Consider the following 13795-nt stretch of genomic DNA (forward strand, 5'->3'; position numbering starts at 1 on the left):
TTGGGTTGTTTCCAAAGCTTAGCTGTTGTAAATAGTGCTGCTATAAACATAGGGGTGCAGGTGCTCTTTGGAATTGATGTTTCTGTGTACTTTGGGTAAATACCTAGGAGTGGAATTGCTGGATCATATGGAAGCTCTATGTTTAGTAGGTCCAGAAATCTCCACACAGCTCTCCATAGTGGTTGGACCAGTTTGCACTCCCACCAACAGTGCAGAAGAGTTCCTTTTCTCCACACCCTCGCCAACATTTGTTGTTGCTAGTTTTTTTAATATGTGCCATTCTCACTGGTGTGAGATGGTATCTCATAGTAGTTTTGATTTGCATTTCCCTGATTGCAAGTGATGTTGAACATTTTTTCATATGTCTGTTGGCCATTTGCATTTCCTCTTCAGAGAAGTTTCTTTTTAGCTCTTCTGCCCATTTTTTGACTGGATTATTTTCTTTGTTGTTGCTGAGTCTCATCAGCTCTTTGCAGATTTTTGTGATCAGTCCTTTATCATTAGTGTTGTGTGCAAAAATGTTCTCCCAGTTGGTGGGGTTTCTCTTTGTTTTTGTTATTGTCTCTTTTGCTGTGCAGAAGCTCTTTAATTTGATGTAGTCCCAGCTGTTTATCTTTGCCTTCACTATCACTGCTTTGGGTGATGTGTCTGTAAAGATGTCTTTGATGTGCAAATCCCGTAGTGTTTTGCCTATATTTCCTTCTATGTATTTTATGGTTTCAGGTCTTATGTCTAGTTCTTTAATCCATTTTGAGTTGATTTTTGTGTATGGTGTGGTAGTGGTCAAGCTTCATTCTTTTGCATGTAGCGACCCAGTTTTCCCAGCACCATTTATTGAACAAACTTTCTTTGCTCCAATGCATATTCTTTGCTCCTTTGTCAAAGATTAGTTGACCATGAATCTGTGGGTTTATTTCTGGATTTTCTATTCGATTCCATTGGTCTGTATGTCTGTTCTTGTTCCAATACCATGCAGTTTTGATGATTATGGCTTTGTAGTATAGTTTGAAGTCTGGGCGTGTGATGCCTCCATTTCCTTCTTTTTTTTTCAGGAGAGCTTTGGCTATTCGGGGTTTTTGGTGATTCCATATGAATTTCATCAATAATTGTTCTATTTCTTTGAAGAATGCCATTGAGATTTTGATTGGAATAGCATTGAATCTGTATATTGCTTTTGGTAGGATGGCCATTTTAATAATGTTTATTCTTCCAATCCATGAGCAGGGGATGTCTTTCCATTTCTCTGTGTCTTCTTCTATTTCTTTTAACAGTGTTTTATAGTTTTCTTTGTATAGGTCCTTTACCTCTTTTGTTAGATTTATTCCCAAATATTTGATTTTTTTTGTTTCAATAATAAAAGGGATGGTTTTTTTGATTTCTTCTTCTTCAGATTTGTTGTTTGTGTATAGGAAGGCTACTGACTTTTGCGTGTTGATTTTGTATCCTGCCACTTTACTGAATTGATGAGTTGAATTAGTTTTTCTGTGGAGATTTTGGGGTTCTCTATGTATATTATCATATCATCTGCAAATAGTGATAGTTTGACTTCTTCTTTTCCTATTTGGATTCCTTGGATGTCTTTCTCTTGTCTTATTGCTCTGGCTAGGACTTCCAGTATTATATTGAAAAGCAGTGGTGAGAGTGGACATCCTTGTCTTGTTCCAGATCTTAATGGAATTGCTTTCAGCTTTTCACCATTGAGAATGATACTGGCTGTTGGCTTGTCATAGATGGCCTTTATGATGTTGAGGTATGTTCCTTGTATCCCAAGAATTTCAAGGGCTTTTATCATGAATGGGTGTTGCACTTTGTCGAAAGCTTTCTCAGCATCTATTGATATTATCATATGGTTTTTATATTTCTTTTTGTTGATGTGTTGGATAACGTTGATTGATTTTCGGATGTTAAACCATCCTTGTGCCCCTTGAATGAATCCAACTTGGTTGTGGTGAATTATCTTATGGATACATTGTTGGATTCTGATAGCTAAAATTTTATTGAGGATTTTTGCATCAGTGTTCATTAGGGAGATTGGCCTATAGTTTTCCTTTTTTGTGTTGTCCTTATTTGGTTTTGGTATTAGTGTAATATTGGCTTCATAGAACGTGTTTGGTATTGTCCCTTCCTTCTCAATTTTTTGGAAGAGTTTGTGAAGGATAGGCACTAATTCGTCTCTAAATGTTTGGTAGAATTCATTGGTAAATCCATCAGGTCCTGGGCTTTTGTTTTTGGGGAGGTTTTTGATTACCATTTCAATTTCGCTGCTTGTAATTGGTCTGTTTAGGTGTTCTATTTCTTCTTTATCTAGCTTTGGGTGATTGTAGAGTTGTAGGAATTTGTCCATCTCCTCTAGATTGTTGAACTTGTTTCCATATAACTGTTCATAGTAGTTACTGATTATTCTTTTGATTTCTGCTGTGTCCGTTGTGATTTCTCCTCTTTCATTTATGATCCTGTGTATTTGTGCTTTCTCCCTTTTTTCCTTTGTGAGCCTGGCTAGGGGTTTGTCTATTTTATTTATTTTTTCAAAGAACCAGCTCTTGGTTTCATTGATCTTTTGGATTGTTTTTTTAGTTTCAATTTCATTTATTTCTGCTTTGGTTTTTATTATTTCTTTTCTTCTACTGGTTTTGGGTTTTTTTGTTGTTCTTTTTCTAGATCTTTGAGCTTCGAGATTAGGTTGTTTCTTTGAGTTCTTTCTTGTTTTTTGATGTGAGCTTCTATGGCTATATATTTTCCTCTTATTACTGCTTTTGCTGCATCCCATACATTTAGGATATTGGTGTCCTCCTTGTCATTCAATTCAAAGAATTTTTTAATTTCTTCTTTGATCTTCTCATTAGTCCAGTGGTCTTCCAGTAGTGTGGTTTTTAATTTCCATGAGGTAGGATAGTTCCTTGCCTTCTTTTTATGATTTATTTCTAGTTTGATGCCTTCGTGGTCAGAAAAGATGGTTGGTATGATTTCAATCTTGGTGTATCTGTTGATGTTTGTCTTGTGCCCCAGTATGTGATCGATCCTGGAGAATGATCCGTGTGCGCTTGAGAAAAATGTGTACTCCGTTTTTTTTGGGTTTAGTGTTCTATAGATGTCTGTTAAGCCCAAATGCTCTAGGTCCTTATTTAGAGCTTTAGTGTCTTTACTTATTTTTTGTCTCGTTGATCTATCCATTGTTGATAGTGGTGTGTTGAAGTCTCCCACTACGTATGTGTTTTCTCTGATGTCTATTTTCAGAGATGACAATAGTTGTCTGATATATTTTGGTGCTCCTTCATTTGGTGAGTATATGTTAATGAGTGTTATTTCTTCTTGAAGTATTGTCCCCTTAATCATAATGTAGTGACCATTGGGGTCTCTTTTTATTTTTTTGAGTTTGAAGTCTCTTTTATCTGATATAAGTATAGCTGTTCCTGCTTTCTTTTTTGGCCCATTTGCTTGTAGGATTGTTTTTCATCCTTTGACTTTGAGCCTATTTTTATCTTTTGTAGCTAAATGTGTTTCCTGGAGACAGCAAAAGGTTGGGTTTTGTTTCTTAATCCAGGCTGCAACTCTGTGTCTTTTTATTGAAGAGTTTAGTCCATTTACATTTAGAGTTAATATTGATATGTTAGCATCCGTATTTGCCATTATGTTTGTCTTTCCTTTGATTTTATTTATTTATTCTTTTAATAACTTTTTTTTTTTTCTGGTCTTCTTTCGTTGTTATTCGTCCCTCTGAAGTTCTGGCTTTAGGATTCCTTGTAGTATTTTTTGGAGTGGGGGTTTAGTCGTAATGAAATTCCGGAGTTTCTCTTTGTCTGGGAAGGTCCATATTCTTTCTTCATGGAGGAAAGAGAGCTTTGCGGGATAGAGTATTCTTGGTTGGCATCTGTTTTCTTGAAGTCTGTTGACTATGTCCCTCCACTCTCTCCTTGCCCGTAGTGTTTCTTCAGAGAAGTCTGATGTCAGCCTGATTGGTTTTCCTTTGAATGTTATCTGTGTCTTCCCTCTTGTCAGCTTCATTATTTTTTCCTTGTCCTGGATTCTTGGGAGCTTTACTATTATGTGTCTTGCTGTGTTTTTCCTTTCGTCGTGGAAGTTTGGTGTTCTTCTTGCTTCTTGTATATCAATTTTCAGCTCCTTCTTCGCATTTGGGAAGTTCTCTTCAATTATCTCCTGGAATATTTTCTCTGTTCCTACATCTCTCTCCTCTCCTTCTGGAATTCCTATAACTCTTATATTTCCTTTCCTCATGGAGTCAGATAGTTCCCGAAGTCTTTCTTCATTCTTTTTCCTTCGTACTTCTCTTTCCTTTTCTGTTTTGGTTCTTTTTATTTCTGTGTCTTCAAGAGTACTTATTCGTTCTTCCATTTCATCTATTCTGCTTTCATTGCTTTTCCCAGAGTTCTTTAGTTCCTGCATTAATTCTTTGATCTCCTGCATTTCTTTTATTTCCCTCTTTAGGGACTCTATTTCCTTCTTCTGATCTATCACTTTTTTAATCATGGCAATTTTAAATTCTCTTTCTGGAAGGCTCAGAAGTTCTTCCAAGTTGCTGTCGTTGCAATCTGGGGAGTGGTTTTCTTTTTGTGGTGTGCTTCTTTCCTGAGGAGTTGTTAGGTTGCGTGTGGTTCTTCTACTCCCTACTGTCTGTTTTCTAATTTGTCGTATGCGTTGGGACACTGTGTTGCTCGGACTGACTGGTATCTTGGGTGAACTTCTCTGCTCCCCTCTGGCTCTTCCAGGAGCCATCTCTGTCTTCTGGGGGAGCCTTCTGCTGGTTTTAGGCAGTTTTTACTGAAGCAATGTCCCTGTTCTAAAATGGCGAAGCGGGATGCAGTCCCTGCGCCTCCGGTTTCAGGCACACTCTTCTGCGCCCCCGGTCTGCCCCGGACGTGGGTGCCTGCTCCCTCTGTGGGCTCAGACTGCTGGTCGGAAGGGGCCTGGCGTGGGGTGGGCTAACTTCCCGGCTGGCCACTGGGTCCTCCAGAAGCCTTCTGCCCTTTTCAAGCAGTCTTAAGAAATTTCCTGTTCTATGGGGTGTTAGTGACTTTTTTTTCCTGGTCGCTAGGTGGCGCCAGAGATCTCTCCTATTGTCCTTGGGGGCTGTTTTTCACCCCCCCCACCCCGTGGGACAGGGAACAGAACGGGAATGGTAGGGTAAACCTCAACAGCTTTGGGGTGCTGTGTCTGCCTTGTGTCCCACCGTCGTGGGGAACCCACGCCCCTAATTTCGTGCCCCGGGTCTCAGTTCAAAGCCCTCAGGTCCAGGACGCGGGCTGTAGCCCAGTTCAGTGGCGCGGGAATGGCGCCTTTTGCCCTGCTCCCGTGCCTGGGCGCCTGGTTCCTGCTTACTCAGGGAGGGACCTTCACCTCAGTGAGGACCTCCGTGCGTCTCCCCGCAAGCCTAGGTTGCAGGCGCGGGGACCTGGGCCTCTGCGATCCCGGTCTGCGTTTCCTTTTCAAGCGCGCCAAGCGTGCCGCTTTCCCGCGCAAGCTTACCGGCAGCCCGGGCTGTGTGCGCGTCTCCCGGGGTCTTTGTTCTTCTCTAATGGCGCCCGGAGCCGTTCGCTCACCGCCGCGGCGAATCCTGCAGGGTTCGCCTCAGCTCCCGTTCACGGGGTGTGGTGGCTGCACACTCACAGTCCCTCTTGCTGTGTCGTTTGTTCTTGTTGGTCGTTTTAGTGTGTTGTTTCCCTCCTCTCTGCCGGTCGGAGAGTGCCAACTCTGTGGGCGGGGGAGGGGAGCAGGGTTCTGCACTTCCCTCCCTTCTAGTCCTCTTTTATGGCCACTTTCTTCTTCGGGTAGTTTGCTGGAGTCACCCGTTTATCTTCCGTGTCCCAGTTCTCTCTGGGACCTGCTGCTTTTCCTCCCTATTAACTTTTTTTAATGGGAGATCTTACTCGCAGCGTCTCCTCGCCGCCATGTTGCTCCGCCCCCTCCTTGAATTCCTTTTTAAGAGTCAAGAAGGAAATGTTTAGTTTTGTTGTTGTTTCCTTTTTCAGAATACATATTTTAATAGTGTGGTCTTTTTGGGATCAAGTTTCATGTTTTATATTTAATTGTTCTTCAAAAATTTTAGCCCCATTTCTAGGAACACAGTGAGTACCCCAATTGTGGTACCAGTTGAGTTTTATCTTTCTTGAAATTCAGTAAAAACAACTGAAAAAACCTCCGACACACAATCTTTTTAAAGTTCTGGATATCTGGTAGCACATTACAAACTGTTGAACACAGTTTTTGGTCTTTGACTTGTGATTATGCATCTTACTGTCCTGTTCTTTCAGATGCGAGGCTGACTCTGAAAAAATATATTGCTAAGGTCTCTGCAGGTGTTACAGACACAGAAAAGGGACAAATGAAGCTCTTAAAGGAAGACAAGGTACTGCATTATGATTATTGCTTGTTCTGAAGTCTTCTGAGGTTTATGACATATCTTTAATGTCTGCACTAAAGCTCTAGTGGTAGGTGGTGTTCCTTTCTGCTTTCTTCTTTTCCTCCCTTCCTTCTTTTTTCCTTCCCGCCTTCCTCCCTATTGTAATAAACTACCAATAAGAGATAGACTGATTAAAATTAAATGAAATAATATTAGAGTGACATTGATGTACTAAGTATCACAGCCAACAAAATGAATGAATCTAGGAATGTAGTGTTGAGTGAAAAAAATCACCAAAGACTACATAGATTAAAAAAAACTCAAACAAAAAGCAATCTATATTTTAGGGATGCCTATATATATGGAGTAAAATTACTAAAAATTAAAAACAAAGGTATGTATACAGAGTGTGATTATCTCTTAGAGGCCGGCAGGGGGATGAAAATAGGGGATGGACACAAGTATCTTTGTAATACTGGTCATGTTCTGGCTCTTCTGTCGATTAATGGGTTCACTGATACTGGTTTCATTATTTTGCCTCAAAACTTAGCTGCACATCATATGTTTTAGCATATATATTATATTATATTATATTGCCTCAAAACTTGCCTGCCCATCATATATTTTAGCATATATTTTATATTTATTATATGTATATATGCTAAAGTCATCTTAGTATCTATCTATTATCTATCTATCTATCTATCAATCTATCTACAAAAATTTCCTGGCAAAATAATGCTTTCTTAAGCTGGTTACTGTAAAAACCTATTTAATGCAATCTTTAAATATTTAGTTGTTTGAACTGAAAAATATTATACATGCCGTAATAATTAGAATAAAATTCAAATGTCGAAAGTAAACTTCATAGTTTTCCTTTTTCTATTTCCAGTCTTATTACTCTGTGCTTCTAATAACAAAGTCCCTTCAATTATATAAACATATATCTGTATACATATAGTTTTATAAGGAAGATTTTGTGTTTATACAAAAATGAGATCATACTATACACATTACTTTTTAATTTGCATTCTTCTTAATAATAATTTTTTATGGACATCTTTCTAGACTTCAATGAATATACTCTACATATACATTCTGCATATTACTACTGCTTACAAGACATGCAATACATTTATTCATTTGTCTTTATTATTACAAACCACTTAATGGTAACCATCTTATATCAGGCACCAGCCATTTGCTGTGCAAACACTTCTCTATCTTAGGCCTCAGTGAAAATAAAGTATCAGGGTCCTCACCTGATACTGTAGGTTGGCCCAAGGCTTCATGACTAGGTTGTGAATTTTATTATTTTCACATTTCATTAATATTAGAGCTTCAGTGTCTAATATAGTAGCCACTGGACACATATGACTATTTGAATTAGTTAAAAGTGAATGAACTAAAAATTCATTTCCTCAGTCCACTTGCCACTTTTCTAGTACTCAGTAGCCATATGTGTCTGATGGTGACTGTATTGAACAATTCCCATATAGAACATGTCCATCATCACAGAAAGTTCTGTTGGAAAGTGCTAGTTTAGAGATCCTAGAGTTTTATTTTTTCATAAATAAGTGAAAAGTAAGTTCCTTCTTTCTGTCTCTAGAACACCATCCTCAATGCATGCCGTATAAAAAATGAGTGGTTAGAAACCCATTTGGAAGCGTCCATTAATGAGATTTTTGAACAGAAACAGCAATTGGAAGATATTGTGACTCCTATCTACACAAAAATGTCTGCACCACGTAAGTTTTGCATAAAAAGTGCTCTGAATATCAGAAAGATGCAGATTAGGTTTAATGCTGCTTTTTCCCGGGTTTCAACTTTTCCATGTCATTATCAACACTTATTATCGTCTCTCTCTTTTTAATATTAGTCATCCTTTGGGTGTGACAAAGGCTTTACTTTTGAAGCCTAATGTATCTATTTTCCCTTTAGTTGATTGTGCTTTCAGAGTCATAGCTAGGAAACATTACCATTCCAAGGTCCTTAAGATTTACTTTTATGTCTTTTTGTAAAAAAAAAAAAAAAAAAAAGCCTTTTCATAGTTTTATCTCTTACATTTACTTCTGTGATCCATTTTGAATTATTTTTCGTATATGATACCAGGTTGGCAAACAACTCAATTCTTTTGATTGTGGATTTACATACCTAAAGTTTTTTATTTATCAAAAGTTTTGTTAAAAGGTTAAGATACTTAATCTCATCTAGGTAGTATGGCAGAATATTTCTTGTCACATGTACCTTACATCTTTTTTTTTTTTTTGTGGGACCCTTGTCAGGGGCCGGGGAACAAACCGGCGCTGCAGAGGCTGCGGGCAGCCTCTTAGCCCAGCACTCAACCGCTGCGCTACCAGGGGAGGCCCGTACCTTACATCTTTTTAGCATATATACAACACTTTCCTAGCCCCCTAACGGGAGAGAGATGCTTTATAATATATTTGTATTTAAGGTCTCCACATCCCAGTTCATAATTAAACATGAAAATTTAAAATGATAAAAAAAAAAAGAAAATTTAAAATGATAAACTAAATGTTGTGTATATTCTGAGAAACTTCAGTATAAAGAGAAAGTATCATGAAGAAAGAGGAATTGCCCGAAAGAGGATGGCTAGCCAGGGTGGGCTATGAAGGGAATTCTGGGATGAAAGCACAGTAGGGTGTGGAAAGGTTCAAATATGGGAAAGAGGGAAGTGGCCAGTATACATCTGCCTGACTGCAGTTGAGTCTCTGTTGAGGAACCTGAGAAAATATGGTTGAAAAGTTAAGTTGTGATTGTTTTATTAAAAATACTGAATTTTAAACTTAGAAGTTTGGGTTTTATTTTCTGGCGGTGGTTTCCATGAAAGGCTTTGGGATAGGAGAGAAATGGGATTATGTTGGGGAGAAAAATCTGATTCTCCTGATAAAATAGTTGGAAGAAGAGAATAGAGGGAGTGAGACCAGTATAGTCCATTGTCAAGATGACTAAAGCCTGAGTTTTTGGTTATAGAGCACTATTCCTACCTTCTCTCCCTGCTCCACCACTACTACTATTGGCCTAGCCAGAAACTCTCCTTCCTTCTCACACCTAAGGGAGGCTTGCCTCTGTCCCAAGGTCATCTATACATCCCATCCAGAGTACCCTCCTGTATTCCAACTCCATAGGATAGAAATGTTAGATCTTGATGAAACCTCTGAAACCATCTCCTCATTTTATAATGAAGAAAGTGAAGACGAGAGATTAAGCAATTTACTAAAGTTACTCTATTCAATAGAAGAACTAGGACCAATAATTCTGATTGGGAAAATATGATCTCACAGTTTTAAATATGAAAAAAAGGTTGTGGAAGAGTATTTGAATTGGTGTACCAACACCAAGTTTTAATTAATGACTAGTTTAGGTTGGGACATGCTGTTTTATTTCTTGCCCATTGTTTTAAAATATGCCTTTATTTTTGTTTTATATTACAAGAGAATTAAATGTAATTTAAAAATCTGCTTCCTTTCAGGTCAAGTGAAGAGTGCCAAATCTGTATCCTAAGCCATGGTCAGAAAAGAAGTCAAGATCATACCTTCTATTAACGTGTATTTTATTAAAATATTTTTCTTCTAGTATTTTTAAGAGCAAACCTATTCGTGTCAACTGAAGTTAAGAAAATAGACATTGGATTTTATAATAATGTTTAAATATGGAACTAAAACAACCAGTTTTGTTTTACTCTATTCACTGTGCTTATGTCCAGACTCTCTGACCTGACTTCTGCTCCCTCAAATGCATACCATGTGAGTTCCATGTGCTCCTTCCTTAGGGTACTTTGGGGTGAATCCCAAATCTGTCTGGAAGCTCTAAAATCTATTTAGAAGATCTAATAAAGTTTGTGTAACTGAGGCAGGAAATTGCCATTCAGTTGAGGGATTCTGTAAGAAAAGGCATATTTCCAGAGGATGATTTGTTCTCCCTTTCTAAGATGGAGAGTGATGGAATGACATCCAGAGGCAGGAAATATTAAGAATGGTTTGGATCAGAGTTCTCTGCTTCTATAATGCTGTTTATGTCCAAATCAAAATTCACCTGTAAGATGGTATATAGTTAGAAAACTTTCTTATTTCTTTGTCTTTAACTTCCTTCTATCTTTAAATTAAAAAAAAAAAAAACTTTAGCTTTCCCCTATTCAGTCAGTTTGGCAATACAAATAGTGTCACTGGACCCTGTGTAATTTTTCTGTCTATTCTATTTTTTTTGATTTTGAATATAAGTGTTAGTTTCTCATTAGTGATTTAGAATGTTGTTTGTTCTAATGTTACTTGTTATTAATTAAGCCCCCAAACCTTCTACTACCTGTAAATTCCTAGAAAAGTTTGATAGAAAAGGAAATGTAAAAAAAAAAAAAAAAAAAGAACCAAAGCCCAAGAACATTGATTTGTTGTTGGTTGACTTGCTCTTCTTTCTCCCACCCTGAAAGATACTTTTCTGTTGTAGAGAGGAAGGAAAAGAAACAAGCAATCAGTATTTCCTTATTAGTTGATATTTTTCCACCTTTGGTTTTGAGGTAACACTGTTTTACATCTGTTTCACAAATTTTAAAGTTTTGAGATTTTTTTGTGTGTGAGCAATTCAATTTCAGTTGCCTTAAGCAAAAGAACAACGCAATAATTCTTCCTCTTCTCACTGGTAGACCCAGTGGGTGTTAATGGAGTGGTACAAAGGAGACCCGTATTTCCTTCATTCTCTTAATATTGTATATAGTGAGAATTCCTTTATCTTTAAGCACTGCAATAATTTGGGAAAGGGCATGCACCATTTTTGTTGTTCCCACCTTAAAATTCCTGAGCCTTGATCTTGAATGTGAAACTACTTTCCAGGCATGTGGTCCTGCTAATGATTAGTTTCTGCTAATAGTCTACTTGGGTAAAAGATGTCAACTGCATGGAGATGGGAGGAAACTAGACTTTTGGTGATAAGAATAATGTTGTATATGCAGATATTGATACAGAAGTCTGTACACTTGAAACCTATATAATATTTAAAACCAATGTTACTTCAATAAAAAATATCACTACTATTTACTATCACTATCATTTAATAAAAGAAAAAATTTTTTTAAAGAAAAGACATTTTTAACTCCTGAAAAGAAGGACAAATACAATTTCAGTAGAAGGCTCTACCCTTTAAGGTGAATAAATTAAGCTTTGTTATAGACTTTTTTATTTTTATCGTTTTGTCATGTAGGATGGAAATTTTGTTAGGAGTCACTACTATCCTCTGCAACTATGAGACTATTGGCCTTTGAGACTATTGCTCTATTCTAAGCTAAAGCAGCTTAGGTCAACACAATGGCACAAATTGTAAAGGTGTGACAATGCACCCCAAGGCTTGATCTAATATGTGATATATTGTATTTTCTAAGACTAGCTCATCTCCCATCCCACACACTTTTCTCACAATTTGGTCATGACATTCTTCACATGATGGTGGAGCAGGGGTGAGGTGTCTCTATTCTCCCTTCTTTAATCTGGGCAGTCCTATGACTACAGTGAAAGTAATACTACATGATTTCCAGAAATCATAAAAGATTGTAAGAGTTCCGCCTAGTTCTCTTGAGATATTTACCATTAGAAACCAGCCTGTGGAGAGACCCTATATGGACTGGAACTGAAGCCCATAACCCTAGCTGAACTCTATCCTGCAATCAACCCAACCTGCTGACCATATGAGCGGCCATGTTGGAAGTGGATCCACCTGTTCACTTGCTGCCGACTATGCTGTGTGGAACAGAGATGAGCCTTCTCTGTTGAGTTTTGTCAAAATTGTAGATTTGAGGTAAATATATGATTGTTGTTGTTTTAAGCTGCTTAAGTTTGTGTCTGTCTATTATGCAGCAATACATAATATATAAATTTTTGAACCTGAAGCTCAGAAAATATGTGGCATTGCTTTTTTTGGTGCTGGTTGGCAAACAAGCTGGAAGGGCCTAGAGATTAGCAAGATCTTTAAGGGCCCCTATAAGGCCACTGAGTAGGGGTTTATAGGAAAGAGAGGAAAATGTTTTTAGAAACTGGAGGAAAATGATCCTTGTTATTTGATGGTGGTAAATTTGGCTAACTTGTCTAAGTAATAAACCCAGTAATCCTGCTAAGAAGTTTTCCAGTGTTCAACTCTTTCTATTAAACCTTGAAAGGAGAGAGATAGGCTGAACAGGAAAAATTCAGTTTTCAAATATATTTAAGTGAAATATAAGGGAGCCAGTAATTTCTGAGCTTGGAAATTAATTTTTTTTTTCATTCCCAGCCATTCTGGATAGCAATACATTTTCAAACTCAGAAAAGAAAATGGCTTCTGAGAAAAGATAAAATCTCAGGTCAGATCGTTAGATCCTTTGTTAAAACCTCAGCGAGATCTAAGGTGGTACGTCATGAACATTTCAGACATAAAGTAGAAAAGCTTTCTTAGTGCAGCTGGGAAGTTGACTTTTGACTGCTTCAGGCAATCATTATCACAGCTAAGCCAAATGGACAAAGATCAGCTCTCTCCCAATAATGGTATATGTATCAAGCCAAGGAACTGTCTGATTGGTCTTGTCTAAGTCCTGTTTGTGTATATCTGAACTGGTCATAGTGTTGGAGGAATAAGAAATTCTGAGTGAATCAACCTGTGTTATATACCTTTCTCAGTTAGATACTGTGTTATCAGAAAATGGGGTTGTGAGAAAATACACTGGGTAGACTCTCAGCTCGCAATTTCTCAGCTCTCAACTATAAAATCTATTCAGCTGGCTCTACCAAAGATAGTGAAATATAAATTTATTATTACCTTTTTTAAAGGTCTGTGGGAAAGATTCTAACATAGAGAAATTTGATCATCTCTGTATTTTAGTTATGTGCTACTTCTAGCTCACAGAATAGAGTGGACTCTGAATTTTGTCTGTGTTTTCTTATATGACAATTTTTCTAAAAGCCATGGAGAATATGAGTTTTGATATGTAAAACTGCATGAGTCATATGTGTGGGGTCTTGGTGAGCCAGGTGAGACTGAGGGAACTGCAGTAGGATAGGAACTAGATAGAATCTGGAAGGACACTATTCAAAGTGAGTTGATGTGGTACAGTTGAGGAGAGAAATCAAGGTGATAAAGTAGATAAGGTGAAGGTAAAAATGGGATGAAGAGGAGTGAAGTTAGTAACTAGAAGAGTTAAGTAAGGGGAGGAAAGGAAAAAGTAGGCAATGGGTCTCAGGAGACAGCCTGTAAATAAGGCAACTTAAAAAAAATGTCCTTGGGAGGAATGGACCCACTATCTTAGAAGATCCAAACCAGATAATAAAATGTTGTAAAGCAAATTTTGTGAGGAATGGTTCTGGGTGCCAAAGGTGATGATTGTAGTCAGAGGTCGACATAGAACTGTTGACTGAAACTGTTTAGCCTAAGGAGGAATAAGGGCTTTCATTTGTCAAAGTTTCC

The 13795-nt window shown here is 37.7% G+C and overlaps 1 protein-coding gene across 4 annotated transcripts in view; it reads left to right on the forward strand.

Moving 5' to 3' along the window:
- The window catches only part of ANKRD45 (ankyrin repeat domain 45), a 50289-nt gene extending 37997 nt beyond the window's left edge, over positions 1-12292 (forward strand). For 3 of the 4 annotated variants that reach the window (XM_054693464.1, XM_037506463.2, XM_037506461.2), the window contains 3 exons: positions 6267-6361; positions 7965-8103; positions 9849-12292. In XM_054693464.1, the coding sequence (XP_054549439.1) occupies positions 6267-6361; positions 7965-8103; positions 9849-9880 (266 nt within the window). In that variant the 3' untranslated portion in view covers positions 9881-12292. The remainder of the gene's footprint in view (positions 1-6266; positions 6362-7964; positions 8104-9848) is intronic. The other variant, XM_037506460.2, reaches the window with a different exon arrangement.
- Positions 12293-13795: the final 1503 nt, after the last annotated feature.

This window comes from Talpa occidentalis, unplaced genomic scaffold (assembly GCF_014898055.3).
Source record: "Talpa occidentalis isolate TD23 unplaced genomic scaffold, MPIMG_talOcc4v2.1 talOcc4.12, whole genome shotgun sequence".
NCBI classification, from domain to species: domain Eukaryota; kingdom Metazoa; phylum Chordata; class Mammalia; order Eulipotyphla; family Talpidae; genus Talpa; species Talpa occidentalis.